Genomic DNA, 27,874 nt, shown 5'->3' with positions numbered 1-27,874 from the left:
ATAAAAACATGTAAAAAGCATGTGTTTTTCTTTTTTCTTTTTATTCTCTTTGGCTTCCTCCCACTACATGTGCCTCTCATTCTTCATTCCTTCATGTCAGTCATTAAATCAATTTCACATGACTTTCAAAAATTGGAAATACTTTAAAATAGATAAAAGCGAGAAAATAATTATCTTTCTGATTTACTCTTTTTCTTTGTGTGTGTGTGTGTGAAAGAGGGAGACTTTGTCTCTGTCTCCCTCTTTCACACACACACACTCATTCACACTGTGTCTCTGAAAGCTGGGCTGTGATAATAGAGCTATTCAGACGTACTGAAAGGGGGGGTGAAGGGGAGGAGAAAAAGGGCTGTAAACTCACTGTAATGTGCAGAGTTCAAGGCTGTTCTCTACCTTCCCCTGACTCACGTGTGAGAGCTGTGTGTGTGTTTGTGTGTTATCCTCATACATGCATGCTGTTGCACATGTGAACTCTTTGTTCTCGTGTGGTTTCATGCTGATACAGATTCGGTCAGTCACTGCTTTGGTTTGTCTTGGTTATCTATACAGTAACTACTACTCGTCCTTTTTCTTTGTCCTCTAACTTCGTACAAACATTTTACATACATAAAGAAAAATGCAGGAGACACATTAAACACGCCCTGTATTGAAACATGAGAAAAGCTGTACTATCAATAATCTTTGACATTGATTCCAGATGGACAGCGTTGATCGAAGTGGCCTTCCTCACGACAGGCAGCCTCATCTCGCTGTTGCCCTGGACAAATCACAGCTGGATGTCCTTGGGGAGCGAGTAGAAAAGAAGTCCCTGCCATTTTTGGAGAGGGTGAAAGCACGATGTCGGTGAGTCAAAGGATAGGTTTTAGTTTTTGGCCTTGCTACATGCCAGTTTGGGCCTTATCCGGTTTTGAAGGCTAACAGATCTATCTGAAGATAAATGGCCTATAACCCTGTGTGTGCATATGTGTGTGTGTTTCTCCAGGTGTTCTGGTCCCAGGTTGAAGAGCTTCCTGCTGGGCTTTTTTCCTATCCTGTCATGGCTACCTCACTACTCCATCAGAGAAAATGCCATTGGAGACCTTTTGTCTGGAGTCAGTGTTGGGATCATACAGCTGCCACAGGGTGAGAAAGCAGCACCAGATGATAATCACATATCGTCTAGAGTCTTAATGAGGTTTGAACACCCACAAGCTGCCATAATATGATCCAACAATAGGTCATCTGCAGTGTATTTTACAGCTTAAAGACATAAACATGAACATTAAATTACATCTACAACATTAAATATTTTCCGCTATGACTACAGATAAGAAAGGTGCAAGCTGAAGCGTACCACTGGATGAATACATGTGCATAATGTAGCAACTCCAACTACAATATATAAGTATACAATATAAAGGTGATGGTTGGTTGGTAGGAAGAGAATGTTTCATGAGTACAGAGACTTTAAAATTCTTTTTTTACACAGAGCCACCACTCAAATAATGATGGTTTAATACACAGTAGCTGTTCATTTAAAGCACACTTCTCACCTTCACCTCTCCTCCTCTATCCCAGGTATGGCCAATGCCATGTTGGTGGGAATTCCTCCAGTGTTTGGTCTCTACACCTCATTCTATCCTCTGATCATCTACTTCATCTTTGGCACTTCCAGACACCTCTCCATCGGTGACTATCAGTCCTTATTTTTCTGGAAGGACATCCATATCTAGAAACTGCTTGGTGCAGTCCTCCACATGTTAAAGTGCCTTGCAAACTTAAGAAAAACGCAACCTGGTGAAATTACAGTAGTTCTACAATAATCTGAGCTTCTTATTTCTGTTGTGGTTTAATCAAGGCTACAACACAATGCGACACAATATAAATCCATTAGATTACCCTTGAACCTAATCACTTAATCAGTGAGTTAAAAACTTCTGTGTTTATTTATGTGTGATAGGTTCGTTTGCCTTCCTGGCCATTATGATTGGGTCTGTGACAGCTAACGTGGAGTTGCTTAGCAACGGCGTTGAAGAGAGTCAGATTGATATGGAAGCAGCCAAAGTGAACGTGGCGATACAGCTCACCTTTCTCTGTGGCCTCATACAGGTACACACACACACAATAGACAATACATGGACAAACAGTATGTACACACTCACTGACACTCCCCTCTGACCTCTGGCCCCATTTTGAAGGGGGAGGTGGAGGGGAGACATTTTCCCAACAAACATCCACTAAAGGTCCGTGTATATAACCTTTAGGAGGGTCACTGAGTAATAACAGTCCTAGAGTTTGACCTTTCCAGTCTAGCACTTCAGGTTAGAGGACAGGCGTTCACTAAAGCCAAGCTAGTAATGTTGTCTGACCTATTGAACAGAATCAGTGTTAATTTAGAAGGATCCTTTAAATCAGACCTGGTCAGCTCATCAATCAGACAAACTGAGATTCTCAAACATCTTTTGGACTACCTGATTCATTTGCCACCAATTTTGGTTAAAGTTGCATAGAGCCATCATCTGAGTTATTGTGTGCTAATTTATTGATTGCACTAGAGACTGGTCTGTATACACCCATAACATTACTCAAATTATTTATATTTATGTTAAAACTATAAGTTCAAAAGGCTGTGGTATAGTGACAGCATTTAAAACAGAATCAGTTACTTCCCACTCTGTCTATGCTTTATAAGTTACAGTTATGTAAGGAAATCTCAGAATCATGTATTTACTGTTTAAGCCAGGTTTCTGAAGATATTGGGGTCAGTCTGTGACACCAGAATCCTCAGGTGATGTCATTTAAATTGATTACACAGACTTCTGTATTAACTCTAGGCATTTTCTGGATTTCAAAGTATTTGGATTAAATAAAACATGCCCAGAGTCACATGAGGGCTTATTCGCAAGATGACAGCCTGGAGCTTGTTTGGGGTTTGGGTTTTATGATTATTAAAGTTTTGGGTTTATAAGAACTTGTACAAGAAATAGGCTGGTGGTGTTTAGAAGAGCCAGTAGTGATTAATACAAAAATGTCAAACACAGGAGCAGAGTGAATGAAGGGCAGAGGCCATTTGGATGTAAAATTGTGTCAGACCTAGCATTAATCACAGATACCAAAATGTGTGTGTGCAATGCTTCAGCTCCTGCTATACCTGCTGGGTGGAGATGGTGTGTGTCGCTGGCTGTCTGATCCTGTAATCAGAGGCTACACCACAGCAGCAGGTCTGCATGTGGGCATCCTGCAGCTGCCACTGATGACTGGGATACCTGCACAGAGATACACTGGACTACTGCCTTCAGCTTGGGTCTGTTAAACCACACACATGTACACAAGCACATGCAGTCATGTCCGCAAGCTTCAACACTCCTGTAGTATCCTTGGGCAAGACTTTGAATCCATACCATCCATCCTGTTATGTGGCTGGTCTCTCACCTCTGTGGTGGCTCTCAAAGCTAGTCTCTCTCCCTCTGGTGATGAGATTCATCAGGTTTTGTCATGTGGGTTTAATCAGTTTACCTGTAAATCTAAAATGTGGTTATTATATCAGCTAAATGGATATCTTGTAAAGAATTTTAGCATCAGTTTCTTGATTTGATTCTTGAGCTGATTTGCCCCTGAACAGCCAATATCATAACTGTACAGACATTCAAATTAAATTTAAATCAGATTGTAATTAGTCTATTCGTGACTGGAAGAATATGTGTTTTATCCTCTTTCAGAAAGCAATGAATAGAAAATGAAATATGATCTGACTGCAGTTTTGAGGTCAAAAGGCAGTGTGTAACATTTCTGCAGGGAAGGACCCTGGACTGGAGTTTAAGGGTTACAACTTGGAGGGTCAAATTCAAACTTCAAAAACACTGCAGGCCAGTGTAATTTGTCGTTTTTTCATCAAGCTGAAGGTCATATCTGATGTCCTGGTTCAATACTGGACTATCTAGTGGACTCACATTACCCTCTTAGAATCTGAACAATTGAAATATCTCGGCAATGTGTTGCCTTGGCAATTAAAATCCCCTTCAGACTTTTGCAAAGACTGCTCCTGCTAGTTTTTTATTCTTGGCACTCCATAGGGCAAATTCAAAGGTAGCGCCAAACTCCTTCAAAGATGAACTTTGTCACCTTGACGTGGAAAGGATTTCAAGATCTTGCTTGGGTTTGGAAGGTTTTTTATCAGCTATTTGCAGGTAGTGGTTTTCCCCCTCCACTGGACCATGACTTCTGATATGCAATGGAGGGGTTCACACATGAAATTACACCTCCAGGTCTAAGGATTTAGGTATTGACCTGAAAAATAAAGCTTTCCCTGAAGATGTTCCAGACATAACTGACATGGAGGTGTATGAGGACACTATACAGATGTTTGTTCACAGTATTAGTAGCTTTTAGTTAAATATGGTAGTTGAAAGTTACCTGTCGTTGTATTTTTTGCTTTTAAAGAGCAAACAAATTGTTTGAAACTGCGTGTTCCAGGTTTTAAAGGATGTTCTGCATGGAGTGACCAATGTTGTACCAGGAACTCTGTCAGTCTCCGTGGTTTCCATGGTGATACTGTTTGGAGGCAAGATGCTGAATGAGCGCTTTAAGAACAAGCTGCCTGTGGTTATACCGTGGGAACTTATATTGGTGAGGGATGCACACACACACACACACACACACACACACACACACACACACACACACACACACACACACACACACACACACACACACACTTACTCTGTAGACTCATGCCCATAAGATGAAACCCAGATGTACAGATGCCACAGTGATGAAGTGGTGAATGACTCATTGACTCATAATTATATAAAAATCTGTTTTTAGCTCCAAAACCTCAATTTATTATATTTATTAAAGGAATGATCACTTATTTTAGTTACTGTAATGTAAATATAAAAACATTTTATATATTTATATTATCTTGAATATACAAAAGTGTGTTTTCGGTATATAATCAATCTGATAAAAAAGACGGAATAATATAATCTTGAACGTATGAAACCATAGCAAGATTTTTAATGTGGAGGTATGGTGAACAGAAATGCCAACAAACTGGAGACATCTGAAAGGTCATCTTTAAACCTTTTCCATAATCCTGTGGGATCACGTCATGATAGGAAAATGGCTTCGACCCATCGCTATTGGCTGTGGATCTGTGAACAGACAGTAGCTGATTCTGATAATATATGTGCTTGTGTGCTTCCATGTGCATGTGTATGAACAGACTGATTGATCTGACATTTAGATATAAAATACTGTATATTGTTGTTTTTTCCAAACTGGACCATTTGTGCGAGAAAAAGTCACGGCCATTGTTTTGCTCCCACAGATTGTCTTGGGCACCATCCTGTCAGTGCAGATGGATCTGACTGGACAGCACAGAGTCCAGGTGGTGGGACACATACCCAGTGGGTCAGTAGAACTGTATCTGTTTTTCCTTGTCATTCAATTTGATATATATATATATATCGGTTATATATGTTAACCAATATTAAAGCTCTATGACTCTTCTCTCTTTATCTTTCTGACCTCCTTCTAACCTCTCGTTCTTCATACTTCTGATCTCATCATAGAAAATAAGCCAGTTATCTTTATTGTGTTTTCCTTGATAGCTTTAAGAGAGTGTTGTGTGTGTGTGATGTATTATTTATGAGGTATCAATTACATTACTTAATTATCCTATATATTTTTATTTCTTTTTGTAATTATCAATTAGTCATTCAGTTGATCAACCTGTCATTTCTCCTTTTTTTTTCTTTGTCCTCCTTCTCGTCTCTAGACTGTCTCCCCCTGCCCTTCCCTCTCTTTCTCAGGTCAGAGAGTTGTTTGTTCCAGCTTTATCTCTGGCTCTGGTTGGCTTCAGTTTCCACTCAGCCTTGGGCTCAGTGTTCGCCCACAAACACGGCTACTGCGTGGATCTCAGTCAGGTACATTTGTGGCAGTTTTAACCACATTTCAACTAAGATTGAGCCTTTGTTGTATGTTCTGCTTTTTTAAAGAGCAAAAAAAAAAAGTAGTGCATAATAATGCAATTGAAGAAAACAAACAAAATTAATCACATGACCCTGGAGTCAGAAAACAAGAAAATATAAATGATATAGATTCAGTGATGTGACAGCGCTCCCATTCCATTTTCACCACTGATTTTGAAAGTCACAGCTGACACTTTATATAAAAGCTGCTGCAGGGGTAACTCTGTCAGTCAGAATTTGCTCTATGTCAGTTTATCTAAGTGAAAGACAAACAAGAAGGACAAGGTCTGGTTAGATGAACATACTCCAATCAAAGATCCTTCGTTAACAAAGAGCACAGCAATAGGGATATAGATTATAGAGCAGTTTATAGCATATTATGGATGAAGGTAAACCAAGATGTTGTAGGAGGGATGATGGAAAGGAGGTGAGGGTTGAGGTTAACTAGAGACTATAGGCTAGAGATTAACAAACCCCTGATTCAGTGTCTTTATCTTAAATCATAAAAGTATTATACTGTCATTATTATATCATGCACCTTTACAGACCATGGCTGTTTAACCCTTTAAAACCCTGAAATAATGTTCTTTTTTCTTTCTTTTTTCTTTCTTTCTTTTTTATTATTACCCTTATCCCAAGATATTATTTTAGGTGCTGAAAAGATAAAAACTTGATAACCAACAAACTTTTCAAAATTCTGTTTTCTTTGTCTTTGCTGCAGGAGCTGTTGGCTCTGGGTTTGTGTAACGCCATTGGAGGAATGTTCCAATGTTTTGCCGTCAGCTGCTCTTTCTCTCGCAGTATGGTCCAGGATAGTATTGGTGTCAAATCACAGGTACTGTATTATAAACATATATGCAATATACATAAAAACCCAGACCCACATTTGTTCTGCGGACTGTGTAAAGAAGCAGTGTCAACCAATATTTATTTATTTTTAAACTTGTAATCGTCTGTTTTCATTTTCTTAATGTCCTCCTGTTGTATTTTAATCTCTTATTTTAGATGGCAGGTTTGGTATCATCTCTGATGATTCTAACTATCTTGTTGAAGATCGGTCATCTCTTTGAGCAACTGCCAAAGGTGAAGTGCATATGAGATAACAAGTGTTATTTATGTGCATCCTATAAATTGTGAAGCAAGGGTTGAAATCACCAGAATCTCACCTATTCCATCACTGGACTACTAAAGACTCACACGATGCACAAAAGAGAGAACAAAACAATCTGCAGACAAATGGCCAAATGTTGTTGGTAATCCTCCAGTCAGTATGGCTTTCCATAAGGAATTAAAGAGCCTCTCAGTGAAGATGTTTTAAAAAATGTCAAGTCATGCTCCATCTGGAACAGACTCACAGTCAGGATGACTCATGTGTCTTAGCCAGTATTCAGATAGGCATTGCTGTGTGTTCCAGGCAGTGCTGGCAGTGATCATCGTGGTCAACTTGCAGGGGATAATGGCTCAGTTCAAAGATGTGTGTGTCCTCTGGAAGTCTGACAGATTAGACCTGGTGAGCACACACACACACACACACACACACACACACACACACACACCTTTAGTCAAGCATAGCATAGAAACAGTTAAGAGTACCAGCCTCTGATCCTGGTCCTCTCTCCTCCCTCCTCTCCTTCAGCTGGTATGGGTAGCCTCGCTGATTTCCACGCTGATCTTTAACCTGGACCTCGGTCTGGCTGTGGCTGTCGGCTTCTCTCTGCTAACACTCATCTACAGGACACAACAGTCAGTAAATATAATTGAATGTGACACATGCAGACAGATGAAGCTTTGGTGGTACACAAATCCACATGTACTCTTCAGTATCCCGTCAACCACACTAATTTGATTTGGAAGTCTACACCTGTAGTTACATCATGTCATTATTTCTACTAGTTATTATTGTTTGCTTAGTTTTATTGTATTACACTGTCACCTAGCTGGGACCTTTCTGTGTGGAGTTTACATGTACATCCCCGTGTCTGCGTGGGTTCTCTCCTACAATTTGAAAACATGTTGATTAATCGATGACTCTAAATTGCCCGTAGGGGGGAATGTGAGCGCAAATGTTTATTTGTCTTTATGTATCATGTGATGAACTGCTCAGTGTCAGTGAAAGGTATGACTCTGATATAATAAGCAGTTATGGAGGATGGATTCAAAACATTGGCAGTTTTTTACACGGCATACTCGACAGGCAGCCATACTGCAGGGCACACAGATTACAGGAAAAGCTTTACATTACTACTGTTCAACATAAAGAGGGGTTACTTTATGGTACACATCACGAGGAAGGCATTGTATAGATAGATAGATGATTATATAAACAAGATGTCTTTAAAATAAAACAACAACAACAACAACAAAAGAAGCAATGATGACTTTAGACACAATAGAGCAAAGTTGCATGGCCATATTTTCTAAAAGAAACATCAGTGTGTCACAATTAATGTAACAATGGCTCAACAGCATGTATTGGAACTTCAATAATCATTAATTTTATCACAATCATACTGTATATTTACTTGTATATACTGTCTGTCTGTCTGTATTGGGACAAAGACTCTGAATTGTGTTATATATGCATTGAGTGTTAAAGGGATGTTTGTCTTGTCTTGACTCATCAATTCATTGACTAATTTCTTCAGATTTTTGTGATACTTCTTCAAAGTTTTGCTTTTACTTCCCTCTTCTCACTCGTCTCCTTGCACTCTCATTAATATTCCACTCTGTCTCTCTGCTGTCTTTCATCTCGTCCTCGTCTTCCAGCTCCTCCACTGTTGTTTTGGGTCATATTCCTGGTACAGACTGTTACAGAGATGTGGGACTCTACACTGAGGTAAACTCAATCTGTCTCATGAGTCTCATTACAACACGTTTTTGAAAACTGAAACTGTTTGATTAAAAGTTTGATGTTGCTCAAAGTAAGATGTGTAAAGTTAAAGCCTGAGGAAATGGCGTGAAACACAATCCAAACAAACAACGCTTTGAACACATGCACTGAATTGTCATCATGTTTCTAGCTGTCCGTCTTCAGACTTCATTAAGTTTACATTCATTTTATCTTGTTTGGCTGATATACATCCTGTTAGAGCTAAAAGAAGCCATAAAGAAAATGGATGACATCACCTACAGACCTAAATTCCTGGAAGTTACTGCTTACTGTGATCTCTTTGTTATCCAAGCCTGGAAATCCACATTTGGGTATTTTTTTTATTGGGAGCAAAACATACATGAGAAATGAAATGTGCTTATTTTGGGAAAAAAATATTGACTTTATACCTCATTGACATTTGTACTGACCAAAATAAAATAATTTTCTTGGAGCCAGCATCTTGTGGCCATTTAAGAAATTTCAAGTTAAAGTACTTCACACATTGCATATATTGTAATGTATAGCATTTTAGTAGTTTTTAGTACTTTGTACTTTGCAATTTATGAAATAGGCTTATTTGCTTTCTTACCAAAGTTAGATGAGATGATTATAAGATACAGATTAAACAAATCAGATACAACATTCATTAAGGAGCTTTAGAGGTGCTGGTAGCTGGATTTTTTAAACTTTGGACAGTGCAGCTTGCTCCACCTGCTCCTAGCTGTTGCTCACTTTGCTCAAAAATACCTTGGCTGAAACCAGAACACATTACTGTACTAATTTATTAAAGTATAACTACTTCCACAATAACATATTGGTATGGAAAGTAATAATATAATAATAATCGGATCATCTGGGGCAAACACAGAGAATGAATGCACGGAAAAGTCCAAAGACTAATGTCTGTCAGTCTGACTAATTTACCAATAATATGAAGTTTCATGTGTGAATTTAAGAACGTAATGATTCATAATTGGACAGCAAGCCATTATACAACTGCAGTATGCCAAGACCTGACTCTGTTGATGCTTTACTGATTGGTGGGGATGAATCACTCTGACCTTACATGACTCCTGATAATCTTTGCTAAATCCAGGCTGTGATCTAGCATATTTATGATGCCATTAATGCAAAACACGGTTAATAACAAAATTTCCACAGCTTGTCTTGTATCGGTGCATAAAACACATATTCAACTAAATCTCAGCATCTGTGATTTAAATGTGATTAAATGCGTTACCAATGTATTAGATCAATGCAGTAGATCAATGTCAATCTGAATAAATGCCAGCTTTTTTGCATGATGATACGATGATAAAAGTTGTTCCTACAGTTTATATTAAAACGGGTTTGATTCTGAATAATGATATGCCAGCTTAAAAAAAACTTTAAGGACTCTAAATTGCAGCGTCTTCAACATATAAATGAACACAATGAGTTCACCAATGAACTTCAGTCTTTTAGAAACTTAATGAAGTAGTCTGAACGGTACAACTGTCATGCAGCCAAAACACACTAAAAATAATTCCCTGGCTGAAAACCACCATCTGCCACACATCAAAACACTAAACTGTCACCAAAGGCAATCTGTCTAGTCTCTGAGCATCAGTGAATTCTTGTCAACTTCTCGCTCTCTGTCCCCTTTTCTTGATTCTCTCCTCAATCTGTTACACTGGTGGCGGCTGCAACTCCAACTCCAACTCCCCTCTGTGTACTTTGTCATGTATAGATATATATATATACAATATTAAAGACATGTACTGTGTGTATCTCTGTTGTTTTGTTTTTGTAACAGGCAAAGCAAGTTCCTGGCATGACTATACTGTCCTATTCCAGTCCTATTTACTTTGCCAACTCTGAACTGGTCTTCACAGAGACAAGAGAGGTGCCAACACACACACACACACACACACACACACACACACACACACAGAGGGTGGACTGTGATTGACAAGAAGAAGAGAAAAAATAGAGCAGTGAGAGATTAGCATCAGTAAAAAAATTATGAAAATGAACATGATTTGAAATTGTGTTTAAATGAATGCAGATTAACAGCAGGTCATCAGTTCATCTTCTCTTCCTCTGGTTAGTGTTGTGGAGAAACTGCTGAAGTCAAAGGTCAATGGTGAGGTCAGGAAGGAAGAAAGTGTTCAGGAGCCTCTGATGTCTTATGCTGTATTATTTATTGAAGCTTGATTAGAGACACTCTTAAAGTACATCAGAAGTGCTTGAGTCGGTCTCGCATTCTGCTGAACTCATGCTGGTGGATAAACTTTAAACCCAAAAACCACACCCCAAATACTACACACCCCAGAATTAGTCAAAGAGAATGTCTTTACCCATGGAGGTGTTATTGTCAGCATATTCTAGTCTGGGGACACAGATGTCTGTTTACGCAGATTGGAACGTCAACGGCAAGCTATCTATTATGACTAGGAAGGCAGCAACAGGCCTCTTCGACCCTGGCCACCACAGTGTTGAGATATGGTGACACCTAGTCAAAGACAAACAATTAATACTGCCAAGGACCTCAAGGCCCACACATGACCATGTGTAACCTAAGGATAGAAAAACAGTCAGAATAGAAAAAATGCACAAGGATGTTTGAAGAAGTTCTGCAATAAACCATTTATTACACAGCAACTGATGAGGTTATACTTTTTTTTTCACTTGTCTAGACGGTGAGCCGTGGTCAGAAGGAGAACCTAGCCGCAGTCCACACTGGTACCTCTTTCTCCTCATCTTCTTCAGCCCAGACATCGGCACACACTCATTGCTTGGTTCTGGATCTCAGCTCAGTTAACTTCATGGACTCTGTGGCAATGACAGCACTTTGCAAGGTGAGGAGAGAGAACTGCCTGAAATGCACTGTGTTATCATTTATCGCTCAGACCATCTGTCAATCTCTGTAACGACAGATAGTAGACAGTTGTAGAACAAAGTATTTTCAGTTAATAATGAAATTGTGGCAGGACAAACTTGACATTATTATGTGAACCATATTACACTGGTGATATCCCCACAGTTGTGGTCTTGACCAGACTTGAAATGAAATCCTGAGTCTTCTTTGTCCAAGACCGAGTCAAGACATAGTAAAAATGCAGTCAATTCCAAGACCAATCTCGAGTACTACAACACTGGTTTGTGCAGGTGTTGCCCTTCTCTTTGTCTCTCCAACAACATCAACACATAATCTCTCCTAGTTAGACAAAAAAACTATAGAAACATTTTATACTAGGAAAATAATAGATGAAAAGTTATGCATGATAAAATAAAATAAAATACTGTGGAAAGTCAAAACTAGACATACTACAAGTCACTTACTATTTTCTTAGTTGATGGGGCATGTTTAGAGCTACAAATGCCACAAACTGTCAAAAAAAAAAATGCTGAAAACCTCTGATGATGTTTCATGTTTCATTAGAAAGCAGCAAAGCCGATGTACATTTATTTCATGTGGTGGTTTATTGCTTTGCATGCTGGCTGTACTACATGAGCAGATGCTCAAGATTTACATTTCTGAAAGATTGATCTTTGATAATGTGAAATACAACCTCCCTTTATGTAAAACAAAACAGTGAAACATACTAGTGTAGCACAGAGATTTTAGGACACTGTTTTAAATCACTTGTACAAACATGAAATTTTTTTTAGCCTCAACTAAATTTTGCAGTATAATTTGATCTGTTATATTACTCCTCCTCCTCCTCTGCCAGTTGGCTATCCTTACTCCTTTCTGCTAATCAATGACAAGAAATTCTTACTTAAGACTAGACGAGACTAGACGTTCATTAATTGCATGTTAGATAATGAAAATATGATACACACCCTCTCATGGTTGCACACACACACCTCTCACAGTATTAAATAATGGATGAGTTAACAGTCATGCTGATATGACTTTATCTCTTACTCCATGTTGACCTCAAAGATAACAGAAGAAAAAAATTCATTCATCAGCCCTACAGAGTCAACACGTGCTTGAATATGACTATGCGTGTGAAGAAAAGACATTCATGATGTTTGCGTCATTCACAGGTTGTAGAAAGTTTGGAAGTCCAGGGTGTCGCCGTGTTTCTGGCAGCGTGCCCAGGTCAGCTTCATGTTTCATACTCACTTATCTCCTACAGTGTAATTCTCCTTCTATGTCTCTTTCACACACTCATTCAATCACTCATACACTTACACCCACAGTTTCTCTATAGTGTTGGGCTGTTATTGTTTCCACAGGTCAGTTTCCCACCACCTTTCCCATACTGCAGCTCTGCATGAACCCTTTTTTCCTTCCTGAACTTCATGCAGATACAGTAACTGTTTTTCCAACCTGGGTCTTTTTGTACTTAAAACCAACACATGCAATTAAACACCTTGAATGTTCTCAAACTTTCTTTTCTAAAACTTTTCTAAACATTTACTGTGCATCAAATAAATACTTGAAACTTTAAAAATGAAAACATAATGTGTGTGATACTGATGCTCTTTGTGTGTCAACAGAAAGAGTTTTATCGCAGCTCCAGACTCAGGGTTGTATAGCAGACAGCCTGCCCAGCTCCTGTCTCTTCCCCTCAGTCCACCATGCTGTCCAGCGCTGCCTCAGGACCCTGCCTAAACCTCTAGAGGTATGCAATATCTAATTTTTAAGTTTATCTGTAGATATGCTGAGGAAGTATATCTACAGATATTCCTTTATTATTTTCTATTGGATGGTCTGTGAGCCCTGAGATGATGAATCATATTCTAAAATCAGGAAAGGCTTTTTATTTATTTGTTTTGCTCAACTGGTTCAAGTGAAGGCACATTTAAGGGGAACTCCACCAAGTTTACACATCAAATTCTGTTTACTTGTTTTGCTTTGTAGCTCCAGACGAAGCAGTGTAGAGTTAGAAAAAAAAAAAGTCTTCTTACCAGACCTCTATATCCCACTTTTACATCTCTGCTTGAGGTTCGAGTCTGCGTTAGCTGCTCCTATCCTAACACAACTGAATCTCAGTGGAATAAATTTTAACCTTTCAGTACTTCTTTGGCACCTTTACATGACAGCTCATTGAATATGAAGTGTAATATAGCATTTCAAGTTATTTTAATGTTTGTATAATTTGTTTCTATTTCTTCTCAGGAAATCAGCACAGATGCGAGTGAATGTTGAACCTACAATGCGACTGCTACTTTTGAATGTAAATTACAGGACAGATAAGACATCTCACAAGAAGAAGACAGAAAGGCTTTAAGATGTCAGACAGAACAACCAAAGCTTCCTTTAATTTTGAAAGAAAGCCATCAACACCTTTCATAGTATGTCTACACTTCTCACACATCTCCGGACAATAAATATAATTGTTCCCAACCAATACTGACCTCCCTGTCATGAAGTATTTTAGATTTTAATTACGACTGCCCAGGTGCCAGTAAAAACCACAGCGTGGTTTCAGTTCATTGATTGATCCTTCTGTTGCACCACTCTGCTGTATAAACAAACTAATTTGAGCTTGCTCCTGACAATAAAACAGCAAGAGAAGAATATGATTTCACCACAGATGGGACTCAAAAACCCACAATCCCTTTCTGCAGAAGCCAGCACCTTATCCATTAGGCTACCAAGGATTCAGTGACATTGATGGTGGACAATTGAAAGAGAAACATAAACAGCAGCGAGCACCCATGACTCTGTAAGTCTGAAAGCACAGGAACACAAAACAAATAATTCCAAATGCATTCGTCATCTACAAGAGATATAATGACTGTCTGTCCTGTTCTGTGCTGCACTGTGTATGTTTTGGATTAATATGTTGATTTAACGTAGATGACAGAGACAGAAAATATGTGTCTGCCACTCCTTGTCTATATGCTGTTAAAAGTTTCTCTCCTTCACTTGTAGAGGAGTGTACATTGTGCCATTTATTCTTCTGATATATGGTTTAAATAATTAGATTATGTTTTTATGAGCACATTTCATGAGCACAAGGCAGCAGTTTGCAGACAACTATAATATTAACTATTTGCTAATACGTAACCATGATTGGTTGAATACATATTTTATTATGTCTAAAGTGTACAGTTATTTTGCTGCACTTGGTTTTATTGAGAACTTTTCAACAGTATGTATAAGTAACATGCAAGCAATGTGTGTTTCTCTTGCATATCATTAATGTTAAAACAAGCAGCAGCCACTGTGTCAGCTATTACCATCTTATGTTGCACAGCCAAATTTTGTTTAAACTCACAGAACTTTATTTTAAATTATAGAGAAGAGATTAAAATTTTCTAAAGTTCCCAAATCTGTCAGGCTGAAAGTGAATGCATCTAAATTATTTAGCAGCATTTGGGTTTTCACCTTCATCCTATTTCCTGAGTTGTAAGTAAAAGATCTAAGACTTCTTTTATGCATACAAATCTTTATTTTTCTCAAATGTCGTTCACAAAATATGTGTCAGTGAGCAATTCTCCTTTTCCAATCCATCCACCTGATAGATGCGGCACAATAAAAGTTCTAAAATGTGCAGTTTTATCTTGAGTAAGACAGTCATCTTGTTATACAAATATATATTCACAACAGAAGTGAAAAGTTTGGACACACCTTATGGGCTGAAATATGTGCCACCAGAAACAGAATTTGAATCATTTGTGAACAACATAGTTCATATAAGAGATTTTGTGTGCATAAAAGGAGTCTTAGATCTTTTATATGGGATGAAACATGTGACACCAGAAACTGAATTTGAATCATTTGTATTTGATTTTGAATTGCTTAACTTGAAAAATTGCATTAAAAAACTGAATTTGAATCACATAATTTAAATTTGTATTGTTCAATTTGAATCATTGCATTGAAAAACTGAATTTGAATTGTAATTTGAAATTGAATTGGAATTAGTTTAGAACTGAACAATCAGTTCTCACAATTCAAATTCAGTTCTCAAAATTCAATTAAAATTTTCTGTGACAAACATCCGAGTAGCTGAGGCAGAGCAATGGAGCGCAGATACACAGGACGCCTCTTCGGCCAATGTGTGTGTGTGTGTGTGTGTGTGCGTGCGTGCGTGCATGCGTGCGTGCCATGGCAACTGCTGCTGTTATGGGCATTTGTTTTTATTTTTTATTTTATAAAACAGTCGTCAGAGTTGTATTTGACTAGCTGGCAGTAGCATTTCCATTACGTGATTTCTGCATTAATTTTGTGGGGTTTTCTTAATTAATCTCTCAACTGCTGCCGCTGTGAGGCACAGCTGTCACTGACCTGCCACAGCAACTACTGCTGCTTTGATCATCTGTTTTTAGTTTTTATTTTATAAAAAAAATAATTACTGCGACTGTTTTCCTATATACTATATCATGATTGCATGATTGAACAACATATTTTTTCACATATGAATGGTAGAGAGCCCTTAGTGCAGGATTCTAAATTAGAATCCTGTGATGCACTAAGAAATGTAGACTAGCAGGCTTTATATACACATTTGGGATTTGGGGTCTATAGGTGTGATTGGCAGTGGCAGCTGCCCCAGATGCCGGTAGCAGTTGAGACAGATATTGAGAGCTTAATTAAATCAGTGCAAATTAATGCAGAAATCACATGATGGACTTACTTACTAATGTTATTCTGCCTCAACTACCTGGATGTTTGTCACAGAAAGTTGAAATTGAATTGTGAGAACTGAATATTCAGTTCCAAAATAATAAATTAAATTTCAAATTACAATTCAGATTCAGTTTTTCAATGCAATAATTCAAATTGAACAATACAAATTCAAATTATGTGATTCAAATTTAGTTTTTTAATGCAATTATTCAAGTTAAGCAATTCAGATTCAAATACAAATGATTCAAATTCAGTTTCTGGTGGCACATGTTTCATCCCATATGAAAGATCTAAGACTTATTTTATGCGCACAAAATCTTTATTTCTCTCATATGTTGTTCACAAAAGGGTAAGTGAGCACTCCTTTTTCAAGGTAATCCATCCATCTGATAGGTGCGTCATATCAAGATGCTGATTAAACAGCATGGGACTGGTCACAATAAAAGTTTTAAAATGGGCAGTTTTATCTTGAGTAAGACAATCACCTTGATGTACATATATATAGAGAATATAGACTAGATCTTTATAGATATATAATATATTATATATAATATATATTTAGGGCTGTCGATCGATTAAAAAAATTAACTAATTAATCGCAAAAAATTCTGTAATTAATCGATTAATCGCGATTAATCTATGAATAAACGTATCAATAAATTAAAGGCATTTTTCTGAGACTAGAAACATAATGAATATTTTTTATGTAAAATGATCAATATAATGTAGAATAAACACAGAGAAAGATATTTAATTATTCATTTATTGGATTAGGGTCCACATATGCACAGTGCAAATAGAAAAAGCAGCAGAATGAGGAAATATACTGCGAGTGCACACTCCTGTAGTGTAGACTGGCGAGGTCCCGTGGAGTAATTTCAGCAGGTTGTTTGCTTTGAGGTGATATGTTAAAGTCATGTGTACTTCTGTGGAATTTAAATTCGGCTTTGCAAACTGTGCAAATTGCCTTGTTTTTGACGAGCCGTCGGGCACCTTTTAACATGAAATGTTCCCCCTAAAAGTCCGTCCTTATCCAGCTTTCCGCCATAGATCTCCTTTAGTTAGGATAGATCATAGACATATATAATAGACTCTCTTTAGTTGGATAGATAATCATAGACATATATACATTGACGCCTCACTGAGCAGGTTGGTCCGTTGCTGCGATACGTTAACGTGTCCGCCATATTGGATGTGGCAGATCTGCCCGTAAACTAAAACAAGCAGGGCCGGTTTTAGCTAGGGCAATGTGGGCGACCGCCAAGGGCGCAGTCTCCGTGAGGGCTTTAAGTTAATGCCTCTTATACACCATCACACACACACACTAATATATCTGGGAAACAAAGCTCGACTTGGCCAATCCAAGGCGGCCGCCAACGGAAGTAAACAAAACCGCGTTAATGCGTAATTTTTTTACGCGTTAATTCTTTAAAATTAATCGACAAAATGTAACGCGTTGAATTTTGACAAGCACAATATATAATACACAGGGATATAGATATATACAACAATCAAGTGAAAAGTTTGGACAAACCTTTGATGGTTTTTGTGCCTGCGCTGAAGACACATTCAAAGTTCTTGAATTGTCCCGATAATGATGGACTGATGTCTCTCTTTACTCAGTAAGTGGTTATTGCCTGTTAATATCCCCGCTGATAGATGTATATACAGTAAAAAATGATCATAACAGTAGAATAAATGAGTTACAAAAAAAATAACAACAATACAAAACTACGGAGCAAAAAACAAAAGGAGAAAACTGTATGTGATGTGTGAGGCTTCTAAGGCTTCATGTGGCCTTGGTGTAATGAAGCAAGGAAGAAGTTCACATTGTAAAGACCAATGGACCGAGGTGAGTTATGAGTTTTGGTATAAAAAATAAGGACAAAATGTTTACTCAATTGGGGTCTAAACTTGGGCTGAACAGCATCTATTTTTTTTGTGTTTCAGTGCCGTACATAATTTTCTTTCATTTATACCAACCATAGTGTATAATCAAAAACCCATCTTGTGTTCAGTAATATTAAATAAAAATCTAATTATTTCATACACAATACAGATTTAAAATTAATTGGCAGAGCTTCTGTATGTCCTATAAATCATATTACATATTCGAGAGTCATATTGATCCCTCCCTACTATGTGGCTCGTAAATATTAATTAGTTATCTGATACCAGTGTGTGTCATACGAGAAATAAACAATAGGGGCAGAGATGAAAGGTCACTGCTTACACACTGCCAATTTAAATAGGCATGTTTTCATGGAGGATTTGTTGAGGCTCAGTTGACCCTTCAGAGAGACTACAAATGTGGGTTTAAAAGCAGTTAGAAGACAGGGGAAGAACAGTAAAACAGCATAGCAGAGAAGGTTGACAAGTTACTCATTCATTGCAAGTATAATGGGGGAGGCATATTAAGCACTGGAAGAAAGCCTCCAGAGCGTAGACAAAGTCTTATAGCAGAGGATGGTTTCGATCCATCGACCTCTGGGTTATGGGCCCAGCACGCTTCCGCTGCGCCACTCTGCTGTCCGTCTAAGTCCATATGGAGGCTCGGTTGACCCATTCAGAGAGACTACAAACGTTGGTTTAAAAAGCAGTCAGAAGACAGTAGATTTTCTGTCCACTGGCTTTGACCAGTACGCTAGGTCCAGCTGATTCTGTTGTCAATCACCCCAGATGGGGACTCGAACCATAATCCCTGGCTTAGGAGGCAGTGCCTTATCCATTAGGCCACTGGGGTTCAAAAGCCACAACTGACCCGTTCCGTAGACATTCAGTCAGCCACCTAGAAAGCACGACGTGCACAATGTGTGAGTTTGAATAACATGACAATGGCCCCGGTGCTACTGTGTACAGTGAAAGAGGAGGGCAGGACAGGTGGGGAAGCAGTACAGCTCTGACAGAATAGAGAACTACACACAAAAAGTGTGACATAGTGCCAAAATGTTTCAGTAAAAAGAGATGACGAGCAGCTGCTTGATGGCGGATATTGAGTATTACCAACATTGGGCTCATTCCAAGGCAAGTCACTCAAAACGAGCAAGAAAACTAGTTGCACAAGTCTCAGACTGAGGACAGTTACCTCTGGCTGTTGACCTATTCATTGTACAAGTTAATTGGTTCATTGCAAGTATAATGGGGGGAGGGCATATTAAGCACTGGAAGAAAGCCTCCAGAGCGTAGACAAAGTCTTATAGCAGAGGATGGTTTCGATCCATCGACCTCTGGGTTATGGGCCAGCACGCTTCCGCTGCGCCACTCTTCTGTCCGTTCTAAGTCCATATGGAGGCTCGGTTGACCCATTCAGAGAGACTACAAACGTTGGTTTAAAAAGCAGTCAGAAGACAGTAGATTTTCTGTCCACTGGCTTTGGAGCCAGTACGCTAGGTCCAGCGGATTCTGTTGTCAATCACCCCAGATGGACTCGACCCATAATCCCTGGCTTAGGAGGCCAGTGCCTTATCCATTAGGCCACTGGGGCTTCAAAAGCCACAAACTGACCCGTTCCGTAGACATTCAGTCAGCTCCACTAGAAAGCAACGACGTGCACAATGTGTGAGTTTGAATAACATGACAATGGCCCCCGGTGCTAACTGTGATAGTGAAAGAGGAGGGCAAGACAGGTGGGAAGCAGTACAGCTGACAGAATAGAGAACTACACACAAAAAAGTGTGACATAGTGCAAAATGTTTCAGTAAAAAGAGATGACGAGCAGCTGCTTGATGGCGGATATTGAGCATTACCAACATTGGGCTCATTCAAGGCAAGTCACTCAAATGGAGCAAGAAAATAGTTGCACAAGTCTCAGACTGAGACAGTTACCTCTGGCTGTTGACCTATTCATTTACAAGTAATTGGTTCATTGCAAGTTAAACGTAGACTTCAGAGTCAGCTCCACTAGAAAGCAACGAGTGCACAATGTGTGAGTTTTGAATAACAGACATGGCCCCCGGTGCTACTGTGATACAGTGAAAGAGGAGGGCAGGACAGGTGGGGAAGCAGTACAGCTCTGACAGAATAGAGAACTACACACAAAAAGTGTGACATAGTGCCAAAATGTTTCAGTAAAAAGAGATGACGAGCAGCTGCTTGATGGCGGATATTGAGTATTACCAACATTGGGCTCATTCAAGGCAAGTCACTCAAATGGAGCAAGAAAACTAATTGCACAGTCTCAGAATGACGGACAGTTACCTCTGGCTGTTGTACCTATTCATTGTACAAGTTAACTCATTCATTGCAAGTATAATGGGGGAGGGCATATTAAGCACTTGAAGAAAGCCTCCAGAGCGTAGACAAAGTCTTATAGCAGAGGATGGTTTCGATCCGCGACCTCTGGGTTATGGGCAGCCACGCTTCAAACGTTGGTTTAAAAAGCAGTCAGAAGACAGTAGATTTTTTGTCCACTGGCCTTTGGACCCAGTACGCTAGGGTCCAGCTGATTCATGTTGTCAATCACCCAGAGGGACTCGACCCAAGATCCCTGGCTTAGAGGCCAGTGACCTTATCCATTAGGCCACTGGGGCTTCAAAGCCAAACTGACCCGTTTTCCGTAGGACATTCAGTCAGCTCACTAGAGAAGCAACGACGTTGCACAAGGTGAGTTTGAATAACATGACAATTGGCCCCCGGTGGCTACGTGATACAGTGAAAGAGGCGGGCAAGACCAGGTGGGGATAGCAGTAAGCTCTGACAGAAGAGAGAAACTACCACAAAAAGTGTGACATAGGTGCACATGTGTGCGTTGAATCCATGACAAGAAAACTAATTGCACAAGTCTCAGAGCTGAGGACAGTTACCTCTGGCTGTGACCCCTATGCATGGTACACGTTAACTCATTCATTGCAAGTATAATTGGGGAGGAGTGGCTATTAAGCACTATGAAGAAAGGCCTCCATGATGCGTGAGACAAGTCTTATAGCAGAGGATGGTTTCGATCCATCCGACCTTTTCTGGCGTTATGGGCCCAGCACGCTCCGCTCGCGCCACTCTGCTGTCCGTCTAAGTCCATATGAGCCGCTGTTGACCCATTCAGAGAGACTACAAACGCTTGGTTTAAACAAGCAGTCGGAGACAGTAGATTTTTACGTCACTGCTTGGACCCAGTACGCTAGGTCCAGCTGATTCTGTTGTCATCACCCCAGATGGGAGACTCAACCCATAATCCCCTGGCTAGGAGGCCAGGCCTTATCCATTAGGCCCACTGGGGCTTCCAAACGCCACAATTTGACTGACCCGTTCCGTACGACATTCAGTCAGCTCCACTAGAAAGCAACAACGTGCAACATGTGTGAGTTTGATATAACATGACAATGGCCCCCGGTTCTACTGTGATCAGTGAAAGAGTAGGAAAGGTGCAGACAGGTGGGGAAGCAGTACAGCTCTGGAATAGAATAGAGAACTACACACAAAACAAATTGTGGACATAGTGCCTAAAATGTTTCAATTAAAAACGAGATGACGGCAGCAGTCGCTTGATGGCGGATATGAGTATTACCAACATGGGCTCATTCAAGCAAGTCACTCACATTGGAGCAAAAGAAAACTAATTGCACAAGTCTCAGACTTGCAGGACAGTTACCTCTGGCTGTTGACCTATTCATTGTAACAAGTTACTTATGCAAAATGGGGGCATATTAACTTAAGAGCAAAGTTCAGCTAGCAAGTTATAGCATGAGGATGGTTCCGTCCATCGACCTCTGGGATATGGGCCCCAGGCACGCTTCCGCTGCGCCACCTTCTGATGTCCGTTAAGTCCTATTGGAGGATCGCGTTGACCCATTCAGAGAGACTACAAACGTTGGTTTAAAAAGCAGTGGACAGAGATTTGTTGGACCCAGTAGTATTGATTCTTTGTCACACCATGGGTCGTAACCATACCTGGTCGGGTGCTTCCTGCACCTCAAAGACATGACCGTCGTAGCTTTCAGCAGTTTGAACAACGCGTGCACAATTCTGCTGGCTTTGAAACTACAAGGCCCGGTGGGCTCGTGATCCATGATTGAGGGAGGCAAGACGTGACAGCATGCGAGAGCACACAAGGTGACAGGAAAAGTCAGAATTTAAAAGAGACGGCAGGTGCGGATTATCCTGGCCTCAAGGCCGTCATCAAATGGAGAAACAGTGAAAGCCAGATGAGGGACCTGCGTGCTATCATTGTACAGTATGGTTCATCGCACAATGACGTATACGTAGACATTCAGCAGACTCCATCAGAACGCAACACGTGCACAATGTGTGAGTTTTGAATACAGACAATGGCCCCCGTGCTACTGTGTGATCCAGTGAAAGCGGGCAGGGCAAGACAGGTGGGGGAAGCAGAGTACAGTCTTGACCAGAATAGCGAAAACTACACACAAAAAGTGTGACATAGTTGCCAACAATGTTTCAGTAAATGTAACAAGATAATGACGAGCAGTGCCTTTGATGGCGGATATGAGTATTACCAAACATTGCGGACTCATTTCAAGGACAAGTCACTCAAATGGAGCAAGAAAAGAAAACTACTTGCACAAGTCTCAGACTGAGGACAGTTACTCTGGCTGTTTGTGACCTATCATTGTACAAGTTAACTCATTCATTTGCAAGTTATAATCGGGGGAGGGCATATTAAGCACTTGGAGAAAGCTCCAGACTGTAGACAAAGTCTTATAGCAGAGGCTGTTTCGATCCATCGACCTCTGGGTTATGCCCAGTCACGTGGTTAACGCAGCAAGACAGGTATTGTCACTGGCTTGGCCCTCGCTAGTCGCGTCGGTCATCACCCGATATCGCAACCATACATGCTTGAGCAGTTATCCATAGCACTGTACACTGACGTCGTGCATATCAGCTCCTAAACACAGGCAATGATGAAATGCCATTCCCGGTCTACATACAGTGAGCGGCAGCAGTAAGCGATACAGTCTACTGAAAACTAACACAGTGTGGGCATAGGCAGGAGTGCTATAGAACATAAGCAGTCTGAGAGACAGTTACCTCTGGCTGTTGACTTTCATTTGTACAAGTTAATCACTAAGCTCATTGAGCTTCATATATGAACTGGGCCGTCGAGGGCAATTAAGCACTTGAGAAAAAGGAACAGCCTCCAGGAGGCGTAGGACAAGTCTTATGCAGGGCACGATGGTGTTCGATCCTCGACCTACTGGGTTATGGGCCAGCACGCTTCCGCGCGCCACTCTGCTGTACGTTCTACGCCATATGGAGGCTTCGGTGACCACCATTCAGAGAGAATACAAACTGGTTAAAAAGCAGTCAGAAGACCAGTAGATTTTTTGTCCATGGCTTTGGGACCCCGTACGCTAGGTCAAAGCTTTTCTGTTTGTCAATCACCCCAGATGGACTCGAACCCATTAATCCTGGCTTAGGGAGGCCAGGCCTTCATCCACTTAGGGCCACTGGCTTCAAAAGCACAAACTGAACCGTTCCGTAGACATTCAGTCGCTCCACTAGAAAGCAACACCGTGCACAATGTGTTGAGTTTGAATAACATGACAATTGGGCCCCCGGTGTGCTACTGTGATACAGTGAAAGAGGAGGGCAAGAAAGGTGGGGAAGCAGTACAGCCTTGGACGAAATAGAGAACTACACACAAAAAGTGTGACATAGTGCCAACAATGTTTAGTAAAAGAGATGTACGGAGCAGCTGCTTGATGGCGAGGTATTGAGTTGTAGTATTACCAACATTGGGCCTCATCAGCAACGTCACTCAAATGGAGCAAGAAAACTATGTTCACAAGCTCATGACTGAGGCAGTTACCTCGGCTTTGACCTATTCATGTACAAGTTAAATGGCATTGCAGTATATGGGAGGCAATTAGCACAAATAAGCGTAGCTTTATAGCGAGAGGTGGTTTTCGATCCATCGACCCTCTGGGTTATGCGGCCCAGGCCGCTCCGCTGCGGCCACCTCTGCTGTCCGTCTAAGTCCATATGGAGGCTCGGTTGACCCCGCTTCAGAGAGCTACAAACGTTGGTTTAAAAACAGAGTCAGAGACAGTACGATTTTTTCTGTCCACTGGCTTTGGACCACAGTTACGCTAAGGTCCAGCGATTCTTTCGTCATCACACCCAGATGGGACTCGAACCCATAATCCTGGCTTAGGGGCCAGTGCCTTATCCATTAGGCCACTGGGCTTCAAAGCCCACAAACTGACGTTCCGTAGACCTTCAGTCACTCCACTAGGAAAGCAACGACGTGCACACATCTTGTGGTGAGTTTGAATAACATGACACGATGGCCCCCGTGGCGTGTCTACTGTGATTACCGTGAAAGGTGAGGGCAAACAGGGGGGAACGCAGACAGCTCTGGACAGAAATAGAGATATACACAAAAACGTGTCTACATGTGCAAAATGTTTCGAATAGTAAAAAGAGAGTGATACGACGAGCGCCGTGCTGATGGTCGGTATTGAGATACCAAACACTTGGGGCTCATTCCAAGGCAAGTCACTCAAAATGCAAGACTAATTGCACAAGCAGAATCGAGACAGTTACCTGCGTTGTATCAGTACTAGTTATGTCATTCAAAATGTGGCATAGCTAGCGAAGCCTCAGAGTTGACAAGTTTACTAGCGAGGATGGTTCCTCTGCATCGTGACTCTGTTATTGGGACCGAGTAACTGCCTTTCTTCCGTTCAAGTCCATATGGGGAGGGCTCGGGCTTGACCATACATATGAAGCACTACAAAAGCCAGTGCTTAGACAAACAGTCTAAGCAGGAGGATTTTGTCACCACTGGTTATAGGTACCGACGCCGCGTCCGCTTGATTGGCGATAGTTGGTAATTACCAACATATGGGTCATTCAGGCACAGCCCAATCAGAAAGTTGCACAGTCCGACTTAGGAGGCCAGTCCCTCTGGCATCTTAGCCATCATGTCGTAGGTCATTCGATAATGGAGTCATTACGACGAAGAAAGCCTACCAGTCGCGTAGAACGTCATGCTCACAGGAATAGTTTCACCATCGACGTCGTTGGTTGATTAATGGGCCATGGCCACCTTCCGTGTGCCCACTTGTGATACGTCTGAAAGCCATAGGAGGTCGGAGATTCAGGTATGAGGAAGCATACAAGTCTGGTAAAAAGGAGTCTAAAGCAAAAGAGTTTTTGTACATGCTGTGCCCAGAAATGCTTCGCTAAAGCATGAAAGACTGTCTTTCAATCCCCGATGGATATGGACTCGATACCATACATCCTGGGCTCATTAGGCAGCCCATGGAGCAGACTTTCCATAGGTCTCGACTGGACGTTTCGGCTTTCACATATTATGCTACAAGTTAACTTGCCGTTCATCAGTATACAGACCTTCAGTGCACCACTAGAAAGCAACGACGTGCACAATGGTGAGTTTCGATAACATGACAATGGCCCCCCGTGTGCTACTGTGATACAGTGTGAAAGAGGAGGGCACGACAGGTGGGGGAGCATTACCAGCTCATGCACAGATAGGGACTCCACACCAAAAAGTGTGGACATAGTGCCAAAATGTTTCAGTTAACAATGAGATGTGACGAGCAGGCTGCTTGATGGCGGCATATTGAGTATTACCAACATTGGGCTCATCAAGGCAAGTCACTCAAATGGAGCAAGAAACTAGTTGCCACAAGTCTCAGACTGAGACAGTTTACCTCTGGCTGTTGGACCATTCAGTACAAGTTAAACTCTTCTTGCAAGTATAATGGGGGGAGGGCATATTAAGCACTGGAAGAAAGCCTCCAGAGCGTAGACAAAGTCTTATAGCAGAGGATGGTTTCGATCCATCGACCTCTGGGTTATGGGCCCAGCCGCTTCCGCTGACGCCACTTGCTGTCCGTCTAAGTCCACTATGGAGGCTCGGGTTGACCCATTCAGGAGACTACAAACGTTTGGTTTTAAAAAGCAGTCAGAAGACAGTAGATTTTCTGTCCACTGGCTTTGGACCCAGTACGCTAGGTCCAGCTGATTCTGCTGTCAATCACCCCAGATGGGACTCGAACCCATAATCCCTGGCTTAGGAGGCCAGTGCCTTATCCATTAGGCCACTGGGGCTTCAAAAGCCACAAACTGACCCGTTCCGTAGACATTCAGTCAGCTCCACTAGAAAGCAACGACGTGCACAATGTGTGAGTTTGAATAACATGACAATGGCCCCCGGTGCTACGTGATACAGTGAAAGAGGAGGGCAAGACAGGTGGGGAACGCAGTACAGCTCTGACGAATAGAGAACTACACACAAAAAGTGTGACAAGTCGCCAAAAATGTTTCAGTAAAAAGAGATGACGAGCAGCTGCTTGATGGCGGATATTGAGTATTACCAACATTGGGCTCATTCAAGGCAAGTCACTCAAATGGAGCAAGAAAACTAGTTGCACAAGTCTCAGACTGAGGACAGTTACCTCTGGCTGTTGACCTATTCATTGTACAAGTTAATTGGTTCATTGCAAGTATAATGGGGGGAGGGCATATTAAGCACTTGAAAGAAAGCCTCCAGAGCGTAGACAAAGTTTATAGAGAGGATGGTTTCGATCCATCGACCTCTGGGTTATGGCCCAGCACGCTTCCGTGCAGCCACTCTTCTGTCCGTTAAGTCCATATGGAGGCTCGCTGACCCATTCAGAGAGACTACAAACGTTGGTTTAAAAAGCAGTCAGAAGACAGTAGATTTTCTGTCCACTGGCTTTGGACCCAGTACGCTAGGTCCAGCTGATTTCTGTTGTCAATCCCCCAGTGGGACTCGAACCCATAATCCCTGGCTTAGGAGGCCAGTGCCTTATCCATTAGGCCACTTGGGCTTCAAAAGCCACAAACTGACCCGTTCCGTAGACATTCAGTCAGCTCCACTAGAAAGCAACGACGTGCACAATGTGTGAGTTTGAATAACATGACAATGGCCCCCGGTGCTACTGTGATACAGTGAAAGAGGAGGGCAGGACAGGTGGGGAAGCAGTACAGCTCTGACAGAATAGAGAACTACACACAAAAAGTGTGACATAGTGCCAAAAGTTTCAGTAAAAAAGAGATGACGAGCAGGTCTGCTTGGGCGGATATTGAGTATTACCCACATTGGGCTCATTCAAGGCAAGTCACTCAAATGGCGCAGAAAACTAGTTGCACAAGTCTCAGACTGAGGACAGTTACCTCGGCTGTTGACCTATTCATTGTACAAGTTAATTGGTTCATGCAAGTATAAGTAGACATTCAGTCAGCTCCACTGAAAGCAACGACGTGCACAATGTGTGAGTTTGATAAAATGCACAATGGCCCCGGTGCTACTGTGATACAGTGAAAGAGGAGGGCAGGACAGGTGGGGAAGCAGTACAGCTCTGACAGAATAGAGAACTACACACAAAAAGTGTGACATAGTGCCAAACTGTTTCAGGTAAAAAGAGATGACGAGCAGCTGCTTGATGGGGATTTAGTTTATTACCAACATTGGGCTCATTCAGGCAAGTCATATCAAATGGAGGGGGGTTACGAAAAAACTAATTGCAC

General features: G+C 41.1%; 1 protein-coding gene, 1 long non-coding RNA gene and 2 other non-coding genes across 4 annotated transcripts; 1 reads left to right on the top strand and 3 right to left on the bottom strand.

The window, feature by feature from the left end:
- Positions 1 to 657: 657 nt before the first annotated feature.
- LOC113747697 (uncharacterized) lies at positions 658 to 3,221 on the bottom strand. Its single transcript, XR_003463800.1, has 3 exons — positions 3,131 to 3,221; positions 1,533 to 1,756; positions 658 to 808 (listed from the first exon to the last, which is right to left on the bottom strand). It is a non-coding gene; the product is annotated as an uncharacterized LOC113747697 (long non-coding RNA).
- slc26a6.1 (solute carrier family 26 member 6, tandem duplicate 1) lies at positions 2,846 to 14,163 on the top strand. Its single transcript, XM_027288348.1, has 15 exons — positions 2,846 to 2,909; positions 3,119 to 3,283; positions 4,453 to 4,605; positions 5,309 to 5,391; positions 5,759 to 5,906; positions 6,673 to 6,786; positions 6,957 to 7,034; positions 7,366 to 7,461; positions 7,588 to 7,694; positions 8,718 to 8,787; positions 10,619 to 10,708; positions 11,502 to 11,663; positions 12,862 to 12,916; positions 13,318 to 13,442; positions 13,940 to 14,163. Exons 1-15 carry the CDS (start codon positions 2,886 to 2,888, stop codon positions 13,967 to 13,969), a joined length of 1,500 nt encoding a protein of 499 aa, XP_027144149.1. The 5' UTR covers positions 2,846 to 2,885; the 3' UTR covers positions 13,970 to 14,163.
- Positions 14,164 to 18,856: 4,693 nt separating this feature from the next.
- On the bottom strand, positions 18,857 to 18,928 carry trnam-cau (transfer RNA methionine (anticodon CAU)). The gene has a single exon. It is a non-coding gene; the product is annotated as a tRNA-Met (tRNA).
- Positions 18,929 to 26,358: 7,430 nt separating this feature from the next.
- trnar-ccu (transfer RNA arginine (anticodon CCU)) lies at positions 26,359 to 26,431 on the bottom strand. The gene has a single exon. It is a non-coding gene; the product is annotated as a tRNA-Arg (tRNA).
- Between the last annotated feature and the right edge of the window lie 1,443 nt (positions 26,432 to 27,874).

The sequence above is a fragment of the Larimichthys crocea genome, chromosome XV (genome assembly GCF_000972845.2).
Source record: "Larimichthys crocea isolate SSNF chromosome XV, L_crocea_2.0, whole genome shotgun sequence".
Lineage (NCBI taxonomy): Eukaryota > Metazoa > Chordata > Actinopteri > Sciaenidae > Larimichthys > Larimichthys crocea.
This window is presented reverse-complemented; position numbering and strand designations above follow the sequence as displayed.

Bases quoted from the DNA above. Each gene is read 5' to 3' on its own strand.
- slc26a6.1 (XM_027288348.1), top strand. From the start codon at position 2,886: ATGACAGCCTGGAGCTTGTTTGGG. The intron at 7,035-7,365 runs GTGAAGTGCATA...TGTGTGTTCCAG, and splicing joins TCTTTGAGCAACTGCCAAAG to GCAGTGCTGGCAGTGATCAT. The intron at 8,788-10,618 runs GTAAACTCAATC...TTTTTGTAACAG, and splicing joins ATGTGGGACTCTACACTGAG to GCAAAGCAAGTTCCTGGCAT.